The sequence below is a fragment of the Barbatula barbatula genome (genome assembly GCF_947034865.1).
Source record: "Barbatula barbatula genome assembly, chromosome: 24".
Classification (NCBI taxonomy): domain Eukaryota; kingdom Metazoa; phylum Chordata; class Actinopteri; order Cypriniformes; family Nemacheilidae; genus Barbatula; species Barbatula barbatula.
Genome location: NC_136787.1, coordinates 17,059,877 through 17,085,662, shown reverse-complemented (window position 1 = coordinate 17,085,662; position 25,786 = coordinate 17,059,877). Strand labels below are relative to the sequence as shown.

Below are 25,786 nucleotides of genomic sequence, written 5' to 3'. Positions count from 1 at the left end.
ATCAGTATTTCATTAAAAGAGAATTATTATTATTATTATTAATAATGAACTTCTGACATCTAGTGGGGGGGTTAATGTACTGCATCTTCTCAAGGTACACAGGACTAAGTTGTGCCACAACAGTTTATTTCTCTCACGTCATGTGTTACTGTTTTAGGTGCTGTGTAAATTGTGCTACATTTCCAAAATAAATACTGATATCATGGCAAATTAACACATCCATACTTCTCAATGAATGACACCATAGCTTACAAATGATTGCAGGGTGTACATCAGTGGATCTCAAACTTTTTGACAATAAAATACAAATATTGTTCACCGCAATATTTGAATGTCACCCCTACACACTTACAGCTTCAACCCAATAAAATAGTCTATAACTTGGAATAACTAGAATTTTTTTAATTCATTATAACTTTAACCAAACATTGAAAGACATATTGAGATTTAGTTGTTTCAATGCGTGTTTTGTCATTTACATTTAAAGTGATCTTGACGGAGGATCCAAGTGGAGATATCATCAATAAAAGCTGTTTCAGTGTAGCAGTTTTCTGAATCGAATGTCCTCCAACTTACAATATTAACACAGAAAAATAGTAAAGAAGTGATAAATCCAATAGAAACACAATTACAATAGATTTATTTTTGCAGTTGCATATTTGTGATGATCACAGTGAAGATGTTCAAATCAGTAACAGTAACTCCAGCGGTTGATCAGAAGATCCATTTTCAAACATACAGTGTTTGACTTTAAACCGTTTATATGATTCATTCATCCATTTACTTTCATCCAAAACGTGTGTCTGAAATCAGTGAACCATGATTCTAGTACCACAAATAAAAATCACAAGATACACTAACTACTTTACAGTAAGATGCAAATGGAAAAGCACCTTATAAATAGTACACGGAAATAAAAGTAAGGAATGTGTTTCTTTAAGTTCTATGTGATAAACATGACAGACACTTTAAAAACAAATAAAATACACAAACTACAAACAGAAACGCAGACTCAAATACCATCTACTCTATCTACCTGACTACCACATAAGTATATAAAAAAGAAATGTACAGCTTGTAGTGGTATCATTAGTTGTTACATACACACAGAACTCATGAATTTATTTAGCAAGAGTTTTAAAATGATCAGTGATTTACCAGAACAGAGAACATGACAGCTAATACCTCCAGCTGGCAGAACACAACATACCTGAAGGTAAAACAAAACTAATTACACCTTATTAAAAAAACTGATTGGAAATGCTGAACGTTGGCTTAACCAATAGACACTACTGACGCCTTTTGGTGTTCCGCTGTAATAAAATGATTTTTTTCCAAAGGATTTCAATGCACAGCATTTAACTTTATTTCAAGCAACTCTTCAGTCATGACATGAAGTCTTTTATACATCTTGTAACAACTTTCCTTGATAATACTTTGTGTGGCTACCGACGTACTGACCACGAAAAAAAACAATTCAAGCACGAAAGCTCCAGCTCCTCTGAAAGGGTTGGAAGGGTTTCTTCAGTGTGAGGAACATCAGCTGGGGTTTGACTTTCTGCGTCCTGTCTGGGAAAACAGACGCTTCACTTTCTGCTGTGGGAAAGCGTATCCGGTAAATATCAGGATGAGATCTCTGAAACTAAAACAGGGAAAACTCCATTGAAGATCTCCAGAGAGAAACAGCTGTATTCAGTGATACTGTAGAAACATTACAAGACAGATCTAAACATTCCTCTCGAACCTGTTTAAGTTTTTTCTTTTTATCTTTGATGGACATGTTCTTGTCTTGTATGATGTTCTCCAGAAGGTCCACGATGGCCCCTTGAGAACCGGACACTCTCTGCCGCTCAAACTGCTCTTTGCTGATCTGTCTACAGAACGAGTGTGCTGGAGACATCATGGACGTGTCCGCACCTGCATACTTGATCTTCAAAAAAAACAAAGCGTGCGAGAAGATCCGGATGTGAGGTAACCAGAAACTTTACCCATTTCACGTTTTGCAATTACATATTCGGTTCTTTCAAACATTTTGAACGTGGAATAAAAACTGAACTTAAAATGCAAAACAATAAACATTCAAATGTAACAATAGCTTATCGTGTTTGCTGATGTATCCAAAAATAATACAATAATAGCAACCAATATTTCGCATATTTATATGTATTTAATACACTTTGAATGCTGTATCATGCCGAAGAAAATAATTGTTCTGACCTGAGCCCGTCTGAGGTGGGACAGGTGTTCCTCAACAGATCTTCTCAGGCTGGATGGCACCTGAAGCACACTGTCGTGGTTATCTATCATGAACGTCACCAGTTTGGTGGACAACAGCTCGTCCAAGTCCACCTCATCCGCCGAGCCCAGAATGCACCGCGAGAAGGTTTGGACCATCTGCATACAGATAAATCGGTTTATTTGTGATCATGATGGTTTGGGATTCTGGACTTTGTCTGAAGCAGAAGAGGTGAGAGATTTACCAGGGTTCGTGCTCCAATAGTGTCGTTCAGAGGGGGGAGTGTTGGGTTGGCGCAGACTTTAGCCATCAGTCGCATTAACAGCTGCAGTTTACGACGGTTGGCCGGAGGGAGCAGGAGGCAGCAAACCTGCAGAGCTTCAACCGCGACCTGCTTCTGCTGCAGGAGACCTGCGGGAGATCAACACGCACGCTTTACAACCGGCATGATGTGTGCTGGAGGGAACACTGGGATGACAAATCGCTTTATAGCTGAATCGTCATGCACTCATGTAATGGTATATAATGTGTGTCTGTCACTTACCCAAAATACTGACAAAGATTTCATACAGATGGAAAGTCAACAGTGGCTCTTTCAGTCTCTGGAAATGTTCAGACACCGTCTTAAAAACGTCTCTCTCGAACCCTGGATACATGGGCTGCCTGGTGTCATTCCCATTGGGCCCTATGATATACATTTAAAAATGATAACAGTTCTGGATTTGAAGTCTGAAACCCAAATACAGATAAGTCAACATCAATTTAATTCTTTATCAATTTATCCTTAAACCCTAAATGTATCAAATCATATTTGTGCCAAAAAAACTGAATGTAAACGTTCTACCGCTCTGTTAAAATGTACAATGAGACCGATGAAAAAAATTGTATTAGCTGCCAAACTGTTTACACGTGTGTGTGTGTGGCTAAACAGCACAGATTGAATGCTTCAGGATAATACATTTAAGATTATATTTCTTAATCAACACATTCACATTTAAACTTAAACATTAATCTCATTGCTGATAACAACTGTGCTAAAGTCACTGCCCTTGGCCATGGTTTTACTACCGTATCCATAGTTTAACCACGACATTCGTAGTTAAACCATGCTTATACAAATTATTATCCACCCAATAAAGAACATGGTTGCTAGACTACTATAATAAAACCACAAATCATTTTCTTAAGGCTGTAATGTTTGAGAGAGCTGAAGGGAATCGTGGGTCACTCACAGTTTGCCAGACATTTCATTGCAGATAAAACCCAGTGCGGCACATCATCTGAGGACATGAAAAAGAGAGTTGAGCTAGCTGATTTTCTCATTTTGATGAAAACATATTCACAGTATATGCAGTGCGCCACATGCCCACCTGCTTTATTCTTCAGGACAACAATCCCCTGCTTGTTAACACTGAACACATTGTACACGATGTGCTTTGGACTCAAGAGTTTGGCGTCTAGTACCCCGTCCAAAGACTGAAGACCCAAAACATTCTGTAAACTAACACAAGAATATTAATAAAAGATTTTAAAAACAAAAAATATGACACTCATGTTCTTCATGCTTACTGTGTTAGTGTCATTGACTTCCATATCTGGTCCACATGTTTGGGGCTTATTTCTCTTCTCGTGATCAATCTGCATTCAGGCACCTCACCGATGGCTATGCTGTGACGCTTATTCCACGACTCTGAATTCTGAGATCATAAATACAGTATAGTACAGTACACAATAACGCAGAGATAACAGCCTGTACAGTTAAAGGTTCTTTACCATGGCAATAGGTTTCATGGGTATGTTTTCGGGCACTGGAATTTCCTCAAAGTCATCCCAGCATGGAATTCTGGGAACTGAGCGGTGATCTCTTACAGGTGGACGGAAAGGAAGAGGTTTCAGAGGAGACTGTGGTGGAAACCTGGAAAGTTTAAAGAGTTTATTAAGAATGACTTGGCACACTTTCTATCTACAGTATTCGTTCAGCGTGAATGTCTTTAACGGCACCTATATAGACGTCCGTTGTCCTCAAGATCCTCTTTTCCGAAACGTCCTTTGGCATCCTCAATGACGTGATTTTTAAGGAACTTTCGGAGTAACTGCAGTGTTTGGTAGCGCGTCACCTCTGGTCCAAAGTTCTGGTTTTGTCTGAGCAGCTCATGGAGGAAGTCAACACCCTCAGCTCCTGTGAAACTCTTATCATAACTCCTGAAATGAGCCCAGTGACGTCTGACCGGCATCCCACCGCGGAAAAGTCTGATGGTTTCATTCCACTACAGAGAAAGGTGAGAACATTCATTTCAGTGGGCGGTGTTTAAAAGGCAGAATTTCATTTACATTGGAACAATTTTTTATTTATTTGATGTCTCTACACCAAAATCTGTAGAATTCACGATTTGTGTCTGTTGGGTATTTTATGTCTGACTGTACGTTAATATGTGAAATACGTTTATAAATGTTTAGGTTATAGAGTAACACTATTATACACTGCTCAAAAGAATTTAAGAGGAACACCACAATCACACTGTATTAGATCTCAATGCACAAAATAGTCAACCGTAAACTCTTCAATTATATAATTTGCATATTGTTGTGAAAAAAATGGTCAATCAAAGCCAAAATCATAAACGCGTTCAGGGCAGGCATTACAGATAAATCACTATAAATAAATACTGGCTGATTCAACTTGAATTCTTGAATTTCATCACAGTAACTCATAATGTTAGTCATTCAGTAATGTGAATGGCCCCACGTGTCCGTATGAATACTCCTGGTGGGATGGCCGACTGTGTCCTGGGGATCTCCTCCCAGACCTGGATCAAAGCATAAGTGAGCTCCTGGATCAGTCTATGGTGCTACTTGATGGCTTTGGGTTCTCAACTGGATTTAGGTCTGGGGAACGTGAGGGCCAGTCAATGGCATCCATGCCTTCATCATCCAGAAACTGCCTGCAGACTCTGGCCACATGAGGTCGGGCATTATCATGCAACGGGAAGGCTCTGCACTGCACCCGCATAAGATCTGACAATAGATGTGAGGATTTCATTGCGATACTTCACAGCACGTGGAGGTCTCTGAGGATGGTCTTCCCCAGACCACAACTTGCTGTTGTCACGTTCATTTGCACCAAAACAAGTAAAAATGGTTCACAAATCACCTTACCGGGTTGATTGATGTTCCTGCAGGTTAACAGACTTGGTGTCATGCTAGGACGATCAAGCATTCCCTTCATTTCTTTGAGGAGCGCATTATATTATATCGAGCTTGAGTCTAATTGTCAAATTTTCAGAAACGTTCTCTTGAAATTTTTATTAAGCAGCTTCTTTTTATATATTATGGAGTTAATGTATTCTGACCTTTTATTGGCTACTATTTCTTCATAATTCAGTTGAAGTATACACACATTTTTGTATTGTAATTACTAGGGATGCATCGGCCATATCGGTATCATTTTTTAAGTTTATAATAACATTTAGGCTGATATATTATAGCCGATAAATCATAAATAATTTCCTCTGTTTAAACTTCTTATGCTGCACATTGCTCAGAGTTCAAATCCAGTACAGTACTGTCATGATCATTCACTTACTGATATTAGCAAAACATTGTTGATGTTTTTATGAATGTGTAAATTATAGGAATAAAAGCATATTGTTTGAATCAAGCTGAAAGCTTTCTGTCTAGACGCCTGTTAGACTTCTGGCTATTAAGGAGATTTTTCTGGGATGCTCTGGAAGAACATCTATAATTTGTTTATTATAATAAATATACCAGAAAAGTTAAAGAAACATTACCCAGTGTTGATTTCCAGGGAAAAAAGAGAACCAAAGGTTATCTTGTTTTCTGCAGTCGATGTTTTCAAATAAAAGCAGTTGTCCACTTTTTGCCTTTTGTTTCAGTCTTAGGGAATTTTATATGAATATACTGTATATCGGTTATTGTTTTCGGCCTAAATGTAAATATCGGTGCATCCCTAAAATGACTCAAGCCAAAATTATAACTAAATTAATATATTCTTTGTCTATAAATGTAATTTCATAAATGCAAGCATATACATTAAGGTGAAACATTTAGCTAAAAACGGTATTTTAAGATTTTATTGGCTTTAATAAACCACAGTTGTATTCATATTTATCGATAACAGTAAAGTCTTCGGTGAAACCGGTGGCTACCATAGTGACCATAGATTCAGGTTGTATGCCCAATTTTAGCCTGTTTTTTCATTTAAAATATAACTTTACCCCCCCGATCTCCTAACAAAAGCCCAGGACAGTTTTAACAAAGTACATGTAATACAGTAAAAGTCTAGTTTAACAATACCTTGTGTATAACCACGGTTTTATTATAAATAGCTGAACTATGATCAGTACCAAAACTAAGATTCATTAGTGATCACCACGTGTTGTAAAATGTGTTGCTTTTATTTTAAAGAACTTAAAAGACGCGAATCTGCAAACAGCTCACGCGAAACGTTACACACACACAATAACGAAACAATCGCTTAAAAGTTTCTTACCAACTTCGTAGCCCTATAAGGCCCCGGTCCGATCAGTTTACCGTCCATTTTGTCGACATTAAAACTCTTATAAAAAACTAAAGGTCATGAAAATAAACTCATTAATAGTTTATCTCGATATAAACATCTCCAAGGCACTTCCAGCACTTTTGAAAACCGACACGCTTCTGCCAACAATGTGATTGGCACACGAAATAAACCACGTGATACGCCACTTTACCATATAAGGGCATCACCTACTCCGGTGCCACCGCCGGTGCATTTTGGGAGTTGTAGTCAAGACAGGAATTGAGGAGACAAACATTTCAGGAAAATAAACAAGACAACCAGAGAGATAGTGGAAAATAATGCATTTTGTTTCTTTATAAAGCAACTCTTTTACAAAATTACAAAGGTTTAAAAATAATCCTGGCATCAAAGTCCTGCTGTTCATTTGCTCAAATCAGTCTTGAATAAAAGCATAACAGCCAATAGAAAGCATTCAGATTTTTTTAAAAGAATTAAGAAACTTGACATTAAATTAACATAACATTGAATAAATAGTCAAAAGCGGTTAGACAGCATAAATCGTTCACAAAAATAGCTTCAGATGAAATCACTTCTGCATGGTATAAATTTACAGGCTCGAGCACAAGGTGAATCAGTCGAAATAGCTCCACAGGATCGCTTAGCTAAAACTTAAACACGTCAAAAACCCTTTTAGCAACAAACGTCAAGTCACCATAGCTCTCATGACCTCATATCAGAATCAGCCAGCAGGTCAATCATATTCCAAAGCGGAGAACGTAAATATTTACAGGTGAAGTGGGGGACAAAACAAAAACACACCCACCCCATACTCATTTCATAGCCTTAAGTGAAGACAACGACAGCATCTCTGTCGAAACACCAGTGTGCAAGTTTGAACGTATGAAATCCAGTGATGAAGGTGGCATTCCACGATAGTTTTAACATAAAACAAGGGAGTGGAACCTCAAACATACTCTGAAATAAAAAGGAACAGTCACACATATTGGTTCGAGCTTCGCTTAGATTACTCAGACTTTTTGGGAAGGTAATTTCCGTTCTGGTGGCAGGTTCCGCTCTGTTGCACTTTGGGAAGCCTCTTGCCTTTGGTGTAGGCATGGTAGTAGAAGTGGAGGAACAGGATCAGAAAGATCAGTCCGTACAGACCGATAACGTAGAGGAACACTGGAAACTGGTAAGGACAATCTTTCATGAAGAAGAACTGGCCGATGTGAGCCGTCACCAGTATAAACTGAACCTGAAATCACAGGTGAGGTCAAGTTAGAAGCGGTTTCTGGCTTTAAGACAAAACAATGCTAGTAGAAGGTTCACGTACCAGCTGGATGGTGGTCATGTACTTTTTCCACCACAGGTACTTCTGGTAGACTGGGCCCATCGCGGAGAGAGCATAGTATGTGTACATGATGACATGCACGATGCAGTTCAGAAGGGCGTGGAAAGTTCCCAGACCACCTAAAAACAAAAAAAAGCATTTCACCCAAATGACAAATTCAACTTTTTCTCCGGAAGGGGTGTCTCCCTCAAAACCTAATGGCCAGTCAAAATGTATCATCTGGAAACAGGGAATCTTTGTGGCCCGACATACGTTTTTCAATAACAAAACAGCTTATGAATGACAAGAGTGAATAAGAATATAAATTTTCGGGGAAGTTGAGCAATACTTTACCTGCAGCAAATCTGACTCCGAACCACCAGGTGAAGGGCATGATGGAGTGATGGTAGACATGCAGGAAAGATACTTGGCTGTTCTTTTTCCTCAAAACAAAGAAAACCTAAAAAGGAAAGGACAAACACAGTTTAGCACTGACAGTCTATTATAAAGTAAATGCTTTAAAGCAAAGATCAAATGCAACCTACAGTGTCCAACATCTCAATGAACTTTGAGAAATAGTACAGCCAGCAGGTCCACGCCATCTAAAAAAACAAAACAAGACAGGCCACATAAGTTACACGTCATCAGAAACAATCGCTTGGTCGGCAGAAGAATGTGCTCCATTAACATACCCTGAGAGCCTGAGGAGAACTCGAGTAATCCACGATGTCACACCTATAGGTGTATCCGTTTGCCCAGCCAGACATAAGAAACTGCAAGAGGGAAGACATTTTAGAGACACGGGTGACAAGACAAAGCACCGAAGGATGATGATAGACGTATTGTAGTGCTAGCAAATGCTAACCTCATAAATCATGTACAGCGAAAAAGCCACAATGCCGAAGTTGTAGATGATCATGGGCCGCTTGAGGTCAAAGGGCTTGCGGTTTTCCATGAGCCGAGGCCCTAGTGAGGTCACGAAGTAGATGTAGGCAGCAATGATGATGGTTGGAGCGAACGGCGAAGACATGAGGAGCCAATCCTCAGTTCGTGGATCTGCAACTGACGCAAATGTTATTTCCCAGTCAACACGAGAATGAAATCCAACACCCAGAATGACTGATGCAAACTCACCTGCTTCTCTGATCCACTCATCATACAGCAGAACCGCTCTCGATGTCAGCGTGTCGAAAGCCATGTCTGTGGGTTTGGCTTCTCTTCTGAAAGAAAGAAAAACGCATGACTTCAAGAAACTAAATGTACTTCTTCAGCCAACACATGACGCTCATTTCTTTAACCCCCACTTCTCCTTTCCTATCTGTCCAGATGAATAACAGCACACATTCACAGAGAAGTCAAGCGTAACACAGAAACAATCCTGAAATTCTCCTGTGAAGTAAGATTTCATAATGTGGAAATACTCTGACACCACTCCCAAAACAGACAAACCCATTTACTCTTCGCAACCACTCCCAACAAGCAACTGGAATGATGTGAAACGTCATCAATTTCCCTGTTATGTTATCTGAAAATGAAGGAACCTGTCCGAAATACCACTTGTTGTTCTCCTCCAGCCGGCTCCGCTTTAATTAAAGCGCCTTTTATAAATACTCGTGAGGTCCAGAACTCTTAAATGATAAACACAAACCTCTCAAGTCGTGTTTCGTCCGCTCCCGTCGTCCTTCGATAACTGTGTGACTCGTATCAACTGCGTGACTAATTTGACGTGGAGCACTTATACGTCCGTCTCCGCCGACCCCGCCCACATTTATTCGTATTTGGATGTTCCGCCCCGCGATACTTCCGGAATTCAGGCGAAACTTTAAGCGTCGATCTTCGGCGTTGCTATGGCGATGGGAACGAAAATATGAGCGGAACGCGGTACAAAGTCCGACAGCAGATGTGTGTGTGTGTGTGTGACATGTAGTTGCGCGACGTGGGAAATCTATCGAAACGGAAAAGAGTGGATGATGTGAAGATATGACTGACCGAAGATATTTCGAAACATAACGCTATATAATTTGAAGCGTTTGAAGAGAATTTATTTTTTTTACATTTTTGGTTGTATTATGTGGCCGTCGTGATAGGTGTTGATGTTCATGATAGGAATTGTGCAAAATAATAAAAATGAAACATTTTAAAAGTAAAATAATAAACTCACTGCTAAGAGGTGCTTAAATATAGAAAATGTATTCAAATTCACTGCTAATATATATAAATTTGTTTTATATATATATATATATCATGCTGATTTGTTTTATATATATATATATATAATGCCGATTTGTTAAATATATATATATATATATATATATACACGAAATTGTTTCTACTAATATTTTTTCATTTTTGAACTGAATTTTGATATTGAACTGTACATTGAAAGAGAAAGATGTCAGAAGTTCTGTTGACTTCCATTGTGCAGGTTTCAGTTTCAGGGCTGGTCAGGGCATCACCGAAGACAATTAGAGGTCTAAATGAACGGAAGGGTTCTGTTGCTTTCAAATTCATACCGACACAATAGCAGAGCTATACATCGCAGGGTGTGAATAATAAAACTAAGCTACGAGTGGAAAAAAAGGATGGACCGAGACAGAGACTAAAAGTAATGATACAGACCTCCTGCTGCCGTGCTTTCAAATCAAGATTTGTTTTTTACAAGTTGGGTTCAAAACACTTTTCTATTTTCACACATTTTTCACTTTGGAAATACTTGTTGATTTCCACGTGGCTTTACATTTATCTTAAATGGGCATAAGGGGTTCCTGTCAAGGCTAGATTGAAATTGCATTCTTTACCCACCCAAAATATTCATCATGCAACAATTGAGTATGACTAATTTACAGTTCAGGGATTACTTTTAATGACGGCAAAACTTCCGTCACTATGCATTAGTCATGGAAATGTCTTTTATACCGTTTCCAAGCATTGTCATTATTGGATGCAGTTTATGGACAGCGCAGTTTATTGAATCCGTCCCCTCTCTATTCAATTTCATCATATTTCATATCATTTTTATTTTAGACCGATTCATGTATTTCAAGAATGAATACATACGCATGGTTTTGAAGAAAGCATTGAGTAACACTCCAGTTGCCTCTTGAACTCTACCTGAGCTGTGACAAACATTACAGTGCAGACAGATCAGATTTTTGAGACAGATCAATTATTTATGTCACTGTAATAAAACGTTTACCAAGTGTTCCAAATGTGTATACAGTAAGCACATGTAGATAACTTACAAGTATCTAATGACCTATTATTGCACTTCAGAAATGACATCAACACAAAAAATGTGATCAATTACATTGTGAAGAGCTGAAGCACTGAAACTTGGGTGTTGGTGTACAATGAAACCTGCTGATCAAGATCTCTCAAGAATGAACCAGAAACACATCAAAACGCTCTTTCACACATCAAGAGCTCGTAGAGACTGTTGTCTGACTCTCTCCAAGTGAGAAGAGATCTTCTGTTAGAGGAAATATTCATTACTTATATAATGTTCATCCATTAGGATTCAGTGCCAAATCTGCCGGTAACATGTAGCAGCTTAAATGTATTTTTAATAATTTTGTGGCAATTACAAACTTTTCATTTTATAACTATATTGTAATTTGTACATTGAAAGAGAAACATGCTATTTAAATAAAAAACATGTAAAAGTGTACATAAAGTACATTTCAGGATGTCTGATTGTAAACGTGTAATGTGTTTTGGATATTCGAACACATGTAGCTGAGATGCACTGTGGCCTGGTGTTGTAATGTAATAACAACATATTATTTTTTGGGAACAGAACAGAACAGAACATCACAACACATTCTTCAGTGGTACAAAACACTTGTGTTGTGAGAACTAGAACAATTTTGACACCAAAGTTACGTAAAATATGTGAAGACTTTAACTGACACATCCAGTTGAGCTGGTGATGTACTTAAACGTTTCTGTGATAAACTGATTCATAAAAATCATTTGACGTCTGTAATAATTCCAATGTTTTATTTAAATTATGAGATTTCGGGTATATACATTTTTATGTGTTTTATCACATTCGCAACATTATAGCGAATCTATTTTGTATGACGCTCAAGTTGATCTATCTTATACTTTTTACAATGGGCTATAAGCATATACACAGAGCCTTTCTGTAGGTTAAAGTTATACAGTAGTCTAATGCTTCAGATGCAATAGGTTTTGTCCTTGTAGAAGGAATAACCAATAAGCCTGTGTGTTATTGGGATAAATCACAACTAAACCCAGAACTTCTGTTATGGACAAGAGTGTCTGCTAAATGTAGTTTTATATTCTGCATGTTATGCTATATTGTGTACTGCTTCAAACACTGTATTTCATATATTGACTTCAAAATGCATCATATTTAATATAACAGTTTGAAGTAATTTCACCAACACACATTCCACGTCAAAGGATTTATTTTTCCACATGTTACAGGCAGACTGAGACTTTTATTCAATCTTAATTTTCATAGGCCTAGAATAAAAGTGATGGGTGACTGATTCACAAAATCAAAACGTCATACAGGTTTGAAATAAGAAGACTGAGCAAATTATGCAATTCTTTTTTCTCTGAGAGTAACTGTTCATGTAAACACAAAAAAGTCACCTGTCTTGTCCACTAGAGAGCTCCACACACTAGATTTTCTTTTTTACAGGTATCAGACGTCTGTATTTGCATAAATGTCACTCCTCCTACAGTATTATTAACTGGGAATGATTTATGAGTCTTCTGAATCAGGACTACATTGGTTTATTGAAGATATTGTATACGCTATAATGTGTGGATGAACTCTTATTGACATCTGGGAATAATACATTTGTTATTATTTACATAACTGTTTTACTTTCTTTGATGATGTTATGTGTTACTCGCTTTATTATATAATCGCAGCAGTAAATACAAATTGTATAAATATCTGTCGCACGTGCATTTATGGGTCATTGAAAAAGGCCATTCATATTTCTTTGTAGGCTATTGGAGCTGGTTTGCGAATTAATAATAACTAAAAAGGTCCAGAAAATATTCTACAAAATAAGAATAGACCTTGTTAATCGACGTAACCCCGCATTGAATGCGCCATCTTGGGGGATCACTGCTAATGCGTTCATTGCAGTGTTTTCCTTTTCTTGTTTGATTAGGAAATATAATGTATGGTATATACATTATATGGTATATTTGTCTTGTTGTGTTAAACACAACCTGTGGTTCTTTCAATTTCTCCATATATCTAACAAAACAAGCAACGGTACATATCCAAACAGTAATAGCAGTGAAGTATTATCCTCCCAAGATGGCGGCGCCGATGCAAACAACACATGATTTCAGTTTTGGTGTGATCCGAATGATACATGGATGTTTATATTTTGTGAACTTTGACCACACGACACATGTGAGAAATGGTGGCGGGGCATTGTTGACAACACCTGTGTGTCTACAACACGGTGCCGCATCAAGTCGAACAAGCTTAATGACATCTCCTCGCTTTTACGTTGGGTGTCGCTGGCGGTGTGAACGCACAGCTACTATTGTAACTTCAATGGAGAGCCGGCAACACGGAGGCATTTTTGCAAAAATGTCAACTTTATGCAAATGGTGAGCGACTTTCCGGAGCGACTACGATTGGAGTAAAGCAGCGGAGCTCACGTCATCCATCTCTCGTCAGTTATTGCAGAGTTTGTTTATAGATTTTACTAGAGCAACCAAAGCTAGGACCTCTAGTGACCTCGTAGCAAGAGACTAGAGCAGTGTTTCTCAAACTATTCACCATTTGGAGGTAGGGAAGGTTTCCGAGCGCCACCTTTCCCCAACAAAATTGTAATACACTTTCCATTTACATTTATGCACTTACATTTATCTACGTATGTGCAATCCTTGGGGTCGAACCCATGACCTTAGCGTTGCTAACACCATGCTCTAACCACTGAGTTACAGGAAAGCTTTGGCTAGATCTGTCTGGGTTTGGTCTGCTGGTACATCATTTCAGGTTTTCTTTTCATTCCATGTCACAAACCATTGCTAACTTTTATACTTTCACCGCCTACTGCCTCTCCACATTGTGCCGCTTCAATTAACATCCCGGCATGAAATCGTTCTCCAAGGCTGCTGTGGTCCGTGTGACATTTTCTTTGCAGTCTGATGTTGTTTTATGTAAGGCTTACATTAAAATGTGTCGTTTTTTTTTGAGTGTTCGGTCAATAAATAATGCAATTCATAAAAATGACCCATTTTCCTCCCGTTTGTCGCACCCCATCTGTCATGTCTCTATTCCCGCCTCACACTTTGAGAAATGCTGGACTAGAGACACCTATCGCAGAGTCGCTGGCAGTGTGAACGCAACAATGTGGTGGCAAATTTAAGTCCTGTTTTCCTCGCCAGAATGTAGGTCAAACCATTACACAAACCCACGTGGTGGCTTTCAGGGTCAAGTGGGTCAAGTTTGCGTTATTCTAATCACAAGAAATAAGTTTTGTAAACTTTTACAAGTATTACTTATCCTGGATAGTCTTACCATAGTAGCAAAAGTACCGGTAAAATAAATCTACAGTAACTTGGCCATCAACATCGGTCAGTCATACAGAAAATAAGCTAATTTACTACAGTATACGTTCATTTTCTATAGTTTACTATAGTAAATATTATGGTGTATTATAGAATTTAGGACCGTTTTTCAGTTCACTACAGTCAATACAAAAATCTGTTGGTTGTAAAGACTTTATTATACTTCATTATCATTAATTAGATTTTACTATAGTAAACGTTAAAGATTACTACAGTGTACTATAGCTTATCTGTTCAGTGTTACTTACTGTAGTATACATTAACAAAGCATGTAAATTACTGTAATATACTGCAGTGTAAATATTACTGTGGTAAACATTAAAGTGTACTACAGTATTTTTTCTTGTAGTGTGTATTTCGTTCCTTGTTTTTTTGTCTGAAAAGCTGTGAACATGCAAAATTGTGAAAAGCGCTAGAAATAAAAGAATTTAATAGATTAGTTCACTTACCTGTTTACTGTTGCTTAGCAACCCATCTCATCAGATTCAATGGTGGTTTTATAGTATGTAATTTGGATTGTGTTATTCATATTTCAGAAATGAAGAAAGGTGAGGTGCACCTTTATCACAGACAACTTCAACTTTCCTTCAGCTTTGCCACCGGCGAGGCACTCCTGTACAGAACCTTCCCTTCCCGGATGACACCGTAAAATCATCCATGCCAGTCCTGAAGAGTGACACCATACATCCTGATTCCCTCCTAGGGTCTTTACTCCGTCAGGACCGCTCTGTCTATCAGCAGCCCACCTCATCGCTCTCTGTAGGGCATATTATTCTGGACAGTCACGCCATGCTCAGATTTCCCAGTAAACCCTGGCGTGAGGACATCCGGGCCAATGGCATCTAAAGGATTTTTGGTAATGGAGACCAGGAGGAGCTGAAGGAGATTGAACGAGCGCTTCTGGATGTGACAGAGGACATGGCATTCTGGCTGATGATGCTTTCTCATATGTAGAAGATGCTCTGTTGAGAGAATCCAATGGCATGTGTCTCTCAAAGTCTGGCGATGCGTACATGAACCGTCACAACAGTAACACAGCATCAAGACTGTTTGTTGCCTAGCAACCAGGTGAGGAAATGTCAAATCTAAGGTTCACCAAAGCTCACAGAATCAGACTCGAGAACTATATATCATGGTCAAAACATCTCCTTGTTTTGGAAAGGAAAGAGCCACAGGATTATTTCATGCGTCAGCCTGTATCCCATAATAATCACTCTTTCTTTATAGAAAAGACTCAATTCACCGACAATATGTTGTCAGATACATCCCAGAACACTCTTCTTCACCGTGAAATCCCCGGACAGCCGTTCTTTATAAACAATCCAGATCCAGTTCAGCGAGGTGTCTGGCAGTCATGGCAACAGCAGCATCACGTCGTCCTGTTAACCCTGCCGAGTGCGCCATAGAGATCTGAATGTGTTACCCACAATTCCTTTGTCACGCAACACCCACAGGACAGTCACACACAAACACAAGCGTATAGAGGATTGTCACTGTAATTCATCAGTAAAACAGGGTTCTCTGAGAGTAACAGAAATGTCACAGTCTATTCGGTTTGGCCTGTCTCGGGAGATCAGAGCAGGAATATGTCATCTAATAATATTTTTTTCTGGATACACATCCCTGATTCTGTGGATACAGAGCAACTGTTGATACAAGTATTGTTATCTTTTTAGGCAAACAAACATTTTGCCAATATTTATTCTCTGGTTGTAAACCTGTATGTGACTCTTCTGTGTAACACAAAAGAAGATATTTTGAGGAATGTCTCAGTGGGTTTGTGTTCATACAATGGAAGTCAAGGGTTGTTTGATTATCACCATTCTTCAAAATATCTTCTGCAGAAAAAATAAACTCATATAGGCTTAGAACGAATTAAATTATGATTTTAGGGTGATGTTTGACCTGTGCTGTTTGCCACAAATATAGCTAAAAAACTGCATTCAAATGTTCGGACACACCTACTCATGCTTCTTTTTTTATATTAAAGAATAAGTGAAACCTTTAACGCTGCAATCGCACAAGTAGATGTTTAGCAATGATGTAAGGACTCAACAAATACATTTTCTTTAAAGTTACCGTCTTTTGAAGTCCAACTAAAGTGCCTTGAAATGCAAAGCTTTGCTCTATGTATTAGGGCGGGGTATATTGAGTAACCCCTCCCCTTTTGAGTCGGCCAATAGCATTTAGTTTATCTCGCAGCCTGGAATCTGATGAGAAGCTGAAGTGCAGAATGATGTCATGAAAATTGTTTAACCATATTTGTGGATATGAGAAACTCGTGAATTGTCTTCTAAATGCGAGTTTTGTCAATGAGTTCTTGTCTAATCTTTGATCTTCATCCATGATCAAAAATAATAATAAACATTTATCACGATTAACATATCACCAACAGATAGGTCAAAAAAGTTCAATTGAGACCCTAACAACACCTCATTTTACTTGTTCACCGTATAACGTGAAGATCCTAAACACATGGAAGCATAAATGTGGAACATCAGCGGTTATGACTCTTTAAAGTCTGGAGATGCACACAAGGAGATAGTACGTCTCTATGTAACTGTGGGAGAGAGTTTTGAAGGTTTTACTCGGTTGAGTTGTGATGGTGTCGGGACACTGATGCTCGATCTCTGGAGTCCACAGATCTTCCCTGAGGAATATAGCAGATGCTTCTGTCAGACGTCTCTATTTTAACACCACACAAGCTGTTTGCTTGTGGTGATAAATCGTTGTGCTCTGATAACATTTACATTGTGTTTTGTAATACAGTTTTGTTTTCTCTGGAATTGAACCCACAACCTTGGCGGTACAAGTGTCACAAATAAGCAGAAAGACATCACACCTGTTAGACATCACATTTCTGTCCATCTGTAACATATAAAATTCAATTGCTTCAATTCTTGTTGTCCTGTTATTATCCTCAGATATTTACACAAACATAATTGAACAATTTGTGTCTTTCTGTACCTTTATTTTTGATGATTTGCCACTTTGGATGATAATTCAATAAATGCAAGAACTCACGAGGCTCTGATATATATCACACAACATTTTCTGGTACATTTTAAACATTTTCTATAATTTCAACCAGGATAATTTATGCTTCTGTGTAAATTGTATTTCTTCGTACTGTTAATCTACTGATATATATATATATATATATATATATATATATAAAAAGGAAAATGTAAATGTAAATTGTGTTGTTTTTGCTCATGTTGATGTTAAATATTCAATATTTGTGTTCAACAGGCCGAGTAAATGTGTCCAGCTGTCCTCCGTTGCTGGAGAAGATCCTCAGGATATGAATATTCCACTGTCACGGATTTACATGGTGTCATACTTCAATAACTTATAGGAAAATTCACACACAGGTCAAATTCTTTAATAGGTGTGTGTGTTGTGATTGTAGCGTTGGATGTTGAGGGTTTATTGGTTTACAGGCTTATTTTTGTGTGTAAAATCATGACAAGCATCTTGAGAGGGTAAAGAAATGATTAGTGATATTAAAATACACTGTTATAAAGGTTTTACTCATTCAATCGTTGGTCCAATACAGAGTATTTGGCGTCACCGTGTGGTGATTTGATGAACTGCCGAAACATCTGAATTTATTATATACTGCACAACGCACTGCATCTATATAAATGCAATTTTTTTGTCATTTTACCGGACTATATTACATTTATTTAAAGAGGTTTAAATGTAAGGGTTCCTTTTTGTACCTCTATAGCTACAAAGCATGAACTGTGGTGCCTCTTTGGGTACATTATTGTATAGGAACCTATTGTTTTCCTTTAAATGTACAGTTAAAGATTAGATTAGATTCAACTTTATTGTCATTACACATATACAAGTACAGTGTAACGAAATTTAGTAAGGATACTCCACCCAAAAATGAAATTCTGTCATCATTTACTTTTCATTCAAAGAATTTAAGAAAACGAGTAGGGCACCTTTGAATACCCTTTACATTTTTTCTGGGATGGTTGGCAATGGTGTGAGAGAAATAACTAAGAAATGTTTACATGTTTGGTTCCTCTTGGTGGGGAGTATTTCATGACAGAGTTTTCATTTGGAGTATCCCTTTAAACGTGTTGTTCCCTTGAACAAACCTGTACCTTTACATCGCCTCTGACAGTGCAAACAAATCAGTTTATTTGTAAATGACGATAACCTCACGATACACATTCTCACTTGATGTGCTAACCCGAAGTAACCTTTATCTTTCAATTGATAATTCTGTCCATCATTTGTTTTTTTGCCTTGTGTGATTTAAGTCACCTTGCATATCCTTCCTAAATTCATATTTTTAGGACTTTGATCTATAGCTTTAGGCTTTGATAAACTGCCTATAAATGTATGTTCCAAACAACAACAAAAGTTTAATAATTATTTGGATCAAATACTGGGAAAAGGAAAATCATCCAACAAGCAGTATATGGCATTTTTGCATTTTTATAATTTATGTTTTTGCCTATTCAAGCATTTTAAAATGTGAAATAAAAGTAAGAGTAGAATAAAATGTGTCCAAACTCTGTACTGTTTGGTAAAAGTGTATGTTAAATTAACAGAATTGAACCTGCTGAACGTCTGTCTCTCTTTCTCCCTCTCTGCCAGTAGAGGCGCTGTTTACCCTCTCTCTCTCTCTCTCTCTCTCTCTCTCTCTCTCTATCTCTTTTTCTCTCTCTCTCTCTCTCTCTCTCTCTCTCTCTCTCTCTCTCTCTCTCTTTCTCTATCTCTTTTTCTCTCTCTCTCTCTCTCTCTCTCTCTCTCTCTCTCTCTCTCTCTCTCTCTCTCTCTCTCTCTCTCTCTCTCCCTGCGTCACACACTGGCAACTGACCTGCAATAGTCTCCAGGCTCACGGTTACAGGATGAGTGATTCCTTCTAGTCATGTGGCTTCAGGAGAGGTGTGTGATTACTTTTCTACAGTTTTCACTATAGCGAACAACAGAACCCAGGTAATATCTAAGACATGGGCCAGTACACAAACACTACTCAGAACATCTCAGCAACAATACAGCAACACCCTAGCACAGTTTTATGATGTTAAAAGTACATTTTTAATATGTTCAAACACTGATGTTGTCATGTTTTATGGTACACTTTGGACACTCCAGTGATAATGGCTGCCACATCCATTTCCTCCCCCCCCCCCATGACTTTAGGGAAAAGGACCACCGGTTTGTTTTTGTAACACAACAACAGATGGCTTAGTGTCAATGCATTCTTCTCCAGCCCAAAATCTGAAAGGAAATATCGCAGTGAAATGGACTCCAGATTGCTGGTTTCTCGGCCACCAGTCGTCCCCAGAGTCAAACTGAGGAAATTCGGCGTTTGTTTTTGAGCCAAAAGAGACAAGATTATAATGAACCCAAGACAATGATCATTTATTCAGTAGTTCGTTTTTTTGGTTTGTGTATTTCAGCATTTTGGAGGCGATGTGACGTTGTGTTCATTTGGCTTTGTGTGAGCAGCGGTCATTGTTCGTACCCAAATGAATTTCCCCCCGTTCATTGTCGTCTGAAATATTTCACGACAGATGTTACTAATAATACATGACATTTTAAGTGTATAGATGAAAAATCGTGCAATTTTTGGGGGATAAATGGAGAAAATAGACATGTCCCATGTGTGTACATTAAAGGATTGGTTGTGTTTGTATTTATATTGAAGGGCTTTTCTCTACTCAGAACTGAAAGTTGAAATCCCGTAAGTTCATTGGCTAGTTCAGATCAGTCATCATACCATGTATGACTTTTGGAAAAAAGTTTTGTGTCCTTGGTGAAATGTTGTTCTATCGCTGCAGGTTTCTATTGAGAAGATCCTCTGAGGTTACAGTATTTCCCTGCTGTATTGTACAGAGACGATTCGTCTGTGTTAAACATTAATTTAATTTTGATTTTAGGCAATTATTCTTCATTTTTGTGGGTTTTTGCATTAATCTCAAATATTAATGGGTTCATTTGGCTGAGCTGAGAAAGTATTTGGCCGCAGAGGAGCCGTCTAACCGTGCCCTCCCCGAGGCATTTCATCGTCAGTCTTTAAAACAGAGAGACAAGAATTACCATTGTAGCATTAAAATATACCCCAGTAGAAAATTTCCTGATGACGTGAAGTGTGATTTCTGCCACATATCACTGATCAACATGAAAATAAATCGTTTAAAATGATGCTTGTCTATTTATTCTTCAGTGTCAACGGTAGCCAACAAAACCAGCAAGGTCTCTGGCTGTGCATATAGACAAAACAAGGTTATGCACATCATCATATCATCTGCCTGCATCTCAATATTTCCATGATATGAAATTCAGATTTTTGCGGTGGGTGGGAGGGCATGAGGGGGGAGAGAGAGATTTCCAGACGTTTCTCTCCTCGCCGCGGACTGTCAGACGTCACGCGCCAGATTGTTTTGACACCCCGTTAAGAAATTCAGAAAGAAGATGGACAGCTCATGAAATTTGCAGGCCCTGATTGAATTTATGATATTTTCATAAAGGCCATCAAATGTGGACGCCTGCGGGGGGAGGACCTGACAGAGAGAGAGAGAGAGAGAGAGAGAGAGAGAGAGAGACAGAGAGAGACATGTGAGGACTCAAGTCACAGTTTCAGTGTCACAGAACATCAGGTCTATTACTGACCTCATGCTGATGAGCACAAAGCTGGAGTTTAAAGTGTCCCCGCTTTAGCAATATGACGACCACGCGGCTGGATCTTAAAATGAACGCGTAAAATGATTGTGGATTGTAAATGTCAAATAATCTGGATAAATTTGACGAGAAATATTTGAGTTCATATTGAGATCTTCGATAATATTGACTTTTGATTTCGGACTTGACAAATCTGAGCTCAGTTTGACACACGATGACATCTCTTCTGAAACTCTACAGTTTGACAGACACATCTTCTGACTCTTTTTCTTAAGAGAAATATCTGAGACACAAATGAGACTCAAGATGAACTTTTCACTTGCCCTTCCTTTAATGCTATGGATGTTTAGGAGAAATAATGAGATAATAAAGAGATCTCATCTGTGATTTGTTTTTCACATGGATCTGTTTATGAGTCCATGAGAAACCTTTTGGAAAATATATGTTTTATTCAGTTCGGAAATCTTTAAATGGAAAGCATGTTCAACCCATATTATAAATCTTAGAGATGCAGAATGTTTCTTTAATATGACATGACTGAGTCAACTCAGATTGCAGTTTGTGTTGATGTAGTAGCTTTTGGTGCATGACATGAAGATTAAAGGCATAAAATAAATCACAACCTCTAAACCAACTCTGAAGATGTTATCAGACGTGGAGGTTTGTGTGACAGTGAAGTATAAATATCAGATGTCTTTAAAGTATTGAGGCTTTAGTTCATTAGAAATGAGTTGTCCTGCCCATAACAGCCTCGTCTCAATTATTCAAGAACTAAAAAATTAATACCGCACTTTTTAGGGTGCAAATGACTATTTGCACTGTTGAATTGGAAATAAGGATATCAAATATTTATACGTTCACAATCCTTTCAATTATTATCCGGCGCGTTGATAAGAAGGAGAAAAACTAAATGAGAGTATTTTTAATGCAACACCTTTTACAAAATGCAGACTTCAGTTATTAAACAATATCACATTTTTATCAAAGCAAAATTATTTCGTTTGATTTCCATTTGATAAAGCGTATTGTGTTCAGGTCCAAATATATCCACTTTATGTTATATAGGACATATATAATATTTTTAGCATTTGTATTTTCATCCAAAGCAACTTGCCGTGCCTTCAATTTCTACATTGTACGAGTGTTTTCTTGTGATCGAGCCGAGCTCATGGCCTTTGTGTCGCTAACCAATTCGGTTCCCTAAATGAAACACAGCGCCATCAAATCTCTTGAGCTGCGAACATCTGAGCAATAACATTTTCAAAGGTTTATTCCTGCATCAGTTTTGAAGTTGCTATGCAGTTGCTGTGCAGTCATCCAGCGTGGTGGAAGTCATTTTTAAATGTTATCTGGCTAAAGATAGGCTGGTCGTAACCATGACAACCACAGCTGCATCACTTATCACAAAGGAAATTGGTGTGAGAGCGCAGGTATCGGTATCGTCCGGGTCTTATTAAACACTTTCATAAAGCTGTCCGTTTTTAATTTTGAAGAACAGAAAGAAGGTCAGAGCTGTTTGCCTATGCAAAACCAGCCACCGTGTCGGCAGGGTGTCCAGCAGAACCGGATTTCGTGTGCAGACTCGTAGGGCTTTCCTGAACCCTTCAGAGGATGTGAAGGAATAGCTAATGGTAAAAGCGGGCGGGGGAGGCTCCTTTTATGGAGAATATAATGAATATGGTTATTCTGACAGCTTGTTCACACCCAGCCTCCCACAAACCTGGCAGATTCGCACTTTCCACACCCTGTCACCCCCGGCTCCTGAACCCATCCGCAAAACCACGAGGGAAGAGAAGCCACGGAGCCAGACCATTCTGCACCTATAGAGTAATGGAGCCTGGAAACAAGGTTTTGTTCTAGTGCTGTATTGAATGAACAGACAGATGAAATAATAAATGCACACGACGACTCGCCCGACGGTGGGGCTGAGTTGAGAATGTAAACAGTGATGAACAGCGTGAAGGACGCCGTCAGAAAGGGACGGAGCCTGGAGCTGAATCAAGATTTTTTGTTGGATCGTTGAGTGTGCTTTCAATGACAACAGACAACACAGGAGTTCAAACTAAAGATTTCTAGGAGTTTTCATTTAGATCTTGTTATTAGTTCAGGCCAATTAGATTATAACATCTCAATTAAGGTTTTTTTCTAATGGTAAAAATGTATATTTTTGAATTTATTGTTTTATTGTTTTTATCCACATTCTATTTCCAATAGAATGACAAGGGGTGTTTACTAAGTCTAAATACTAAATAATAATTTGCTAGTACATAAAAGAGATCTCATCAATGTCTCAACAATGAGATTAAATGGAGAGCAAATGGAAACTTTTGCTTTAGTCTCATCTTCGTCTCTGTCATTAGAGTTTCAGAAGAGATGTGAACAGCGTGTCAAACTAATCTCAGATTTGTCAAGTCTGCAATCAAAAGTCAATATTATTGAAGATCGCAATACGAACTCATTCAGGCGCAGATTGACGCACAGGTTTGCCTAGGCTACAGGCTAGGGGCCGCACCTGTTTAGGGGCCCCTGATGCCCAGATTTATTATTTTAAAGAGTAAATATAATGAGATCACGTGAATTACATTACATGTTGCTTTGTGTGAATTTAAGCAGTCTGCCAAGTTGTAAAGCCGAACGTAAATGAAAAAAGGGGGTCGACTCTGAATCACGCAAACAAGTCGTGCCCTAGTCCGATTCCCGAACCGCCGCAGATTTACGTCACTTCATATAGTTCCCGCCTACGTTTAGCTGGGACTGCCCACGAAAACTTTTCTCTTCTTCTCAAATACTGTTGCTCGTTCGCCTCGTTCGCGGTAAACCAGTCTAGCAGACTAGACCATCTGGCCATCAGATCAGAGTAGGAGGAGATTGGACGGATGATTTGCCGAACCAATCATTTGAGAGTCAGACAAAAACTATGTTAAGGATAACTGCCTATTATAACAAAATAACAGTGTTTTTTTGTACCTTGTAAGTAAGTAAACTTGTTGTTGAACACTACATAAACCAAAACAGGACCTTAAAAATCAAGGAATATTTAGTCTTTAAATTTACTTCACCGCGAACAAAAAATAGACCCTCATTGACCCATTAGAAATAAAATAATATGCCGGTGATTGGATAGATGTGACATTTGGGTCACATTTGTCCAATCAGCTGCTTGTGAAATCATGTCAATCATTGCAATTTCCGTCACTGCTATTGCTAGACGGCATAGCAGCAAAATGTCCGAAAGAAAATACAATAGTGGAGCACAAAAAGGGAAAATTCAAAGGTTTAAAGAACAACATGACCGAGATAGCAGCAGGAGGACTTTCAGCTCGCATTGGTGCTGTGGTTGAAACAACTGCAGTGGGAGCTGTTGCAACCGTTAGCTTATCATGTCATCGGTAATATTCAAGTTTATACAAGTATAATATTATACAAGTTTTTAATTAGGGCTTTGTCTCATACACAGTTTTTGTAATGCACAGTGATTCAGCGTCTCAGTAAAGATCCACTGAGGCGTTTTTAAGGGGGCCGCTCATATTTCGCGTATACTTGTATAAAGCAGGAGCTTGCGCTCTCCTGTCGTTTGCCGTCGCTAAGCAACAAGAAATGTAGAGGAAACACATGATAACTTAACACGGGTAAATAAATTGAGTTTTTTATTCACTTGATGCTACTATGCACAGAGTAGCGTAAACAACACTTTGGCTTACTGTATGTTCGTTTACAGAGCTTTCTGCTGCTTGCAAAGTGACTATTTATCATCACTATATTTAAATCTGGAAACACTGTTTTATTATTCATTCACCGATCTGATTCCACTCGCAACGCGTAAAACAATGCATGCTCACTCTTGCTTAGATCCAAGGTAAATTCCCAACGCTATCATGTGTTTTATTGAAGTAAATACATTGTAATCGGCTAAAACGCAGGCGCAGGGTTCGGTATCCTGGTGCACACCTGAGTTTGAGTGACAGCTTTTACATTAGCGATTTTTCAGGCAAACCGTGCCCCGTTCCGAACTAAACTGCAAGTGCGAAAGGCACCTGAAAGCCACCTAAAGGGGGGCCTAGAGGCCCCTGACCACCTTAATCCCCCCGCAAACATTTCTCATCATATTTACTCAAATACAGATTATTTAGACTCTACAAACTACATAAATTTTTCAACTCCAAAGTGTTTCTCTTTTTTTTGTTTTAATAGATGAGAAACGTGCCGATTAAGTTGATACTTAAATGAAACACAACTGCATTTCTATTAAAGAGAAACATCTGAGCAATAATATTTTTCTAAGCTATGATCCTATTAATTCACAGACGTGTTTTTGCCAGAAACGTCATTACTACGAATCACAGGGTCCCTGCTCATCAAAAGAACATATGACAAAAATATTGAGGCCACGCACAAGCTTTGTCCCACATACGCTCGCCGTAATTCACGGCAAAGCTCGTGTTTTAATTAAAGCGGCCCACGCATGCGGACCAGG

General features: G+C 38.5%; 2 protein-coding genes across 3 annotated transcripts; both read right to left on the bottom strand.

Annotated features, from left to right (window-relative positions):
• Window positions 1-551: 551 nt before the first annotated feature.
• On the bottom strand, window positions 552-6,946 carry LOC306889753 (DEP domain-containing protein 1B-like). Its single transcript, XM_079449030.1, has 11 exons — window positions 6,747-6,946; window positions 4,238-4,503; window positions 4,010-4,151; window positions 3,806-3,933; window positions 3,607-3,737; window positions 3,469-3,516; window positions 2,781-2,921; window positions 2,481-2,647; window positions 2,218-2,394; window positions 1,745-1,930; window positions 552-1,642 (listed from the first exon to the last, which is right to left on the bottom strand). Exons 1-11 carry the CDS (start codon window positions 6,792-6,794, stop codon window positions 1,478-1,480), a joined length of 1,599 nt encoding a protein of 532 aa, XP_079305156.1. The 5' UTR covers window positions 6,795-6,946; the 3' UTR covers window positions 552-1,477.
• On the bottom strand, window positions 6,747-9,881 carry LOC306889754 (very long chain fatty acid elongase 7-like). 2 transcript variants are annotated; one of them, XM_079449031.1, is made up of 8 exons: window positions 9,734-9,879; window positions 9,220-9,305; window positions 8,951-9,147; window positions 8,778-8,858; window positions 8,631-8,687; window positions 8,440-8,545; window positions 8,089-8,225; window positions 6,747-8,010 (listed from the first exon to the last, which is right to left on the bottom strand). In XM_079449031.1, the coding sequence occupies exons 2-8, from the start codon at window positions 9,281-9,283 to the stop codon at window positions 7,780-7,782; spliced, it is 873 nt and encodes a 290-aa protein (XP_079305157.1). In that variant the 5' UTR covers window positions 9,284-9,305; window positions 9,734-9,879; the 3' UTR covers window positions 6,747-7,779. The 2 variants fall into 2 exon arrangements, with proteins under 2 accessions (XP_079305157.1, XP_079305158.1); XM_079449032.1 differs by having other exon boundaries at window positions 6,982-8,010; window positions 8,951-9,141; window positions 9,734-9,881.
• Between the last annotated feature and the right edge of the window lie 15,905 nt (window positions 9,882-25,786).

Coding starts and splice junctions, on each gene's coding strand:
- LOC306889753 (XM_079449030.1), bottom strand. CDS start 6,794: ATGGACGGTAAACTGATCGGACCGGGGCCTTATAGGGCTACGAAGTTG. Junction 2,922..3,468: donor AATGAAATGTCTGGCAAACT/GTGAGTGACCCA, acceptor TGTATATCATAG/GGCCCAATGGGAATGACACC. Junction 1,643..1,744: donor AAAAGAAAAAACTTAAACAG/GTTCGAGAGGAA, acceptor TCCCTGTTTTAG/TTTCAGAGATCTCATCCTGA.
- LOC306889754 (XM_079449031.1), bottom strand. CDS start 9,283: ATGGCTTTCGACACGCTGACATCGAGAGCGGTTCTGCTGTATGATGAG. Junction 9,148..9,219: donor TGAGTGGATCAGAGAAGCAG/GTGAGTTTGCAT, acceptor CATTTGCGTCAG/TTGCAGATCCACGAACTGAG. Junction 8,226..8,439: donor CGGAGTCAGATTTGCTGCAG/GTAAAGTATTGC, acceptor TTTTGTTTTTAG/GTGGTCTGGGAACTTTCCAC.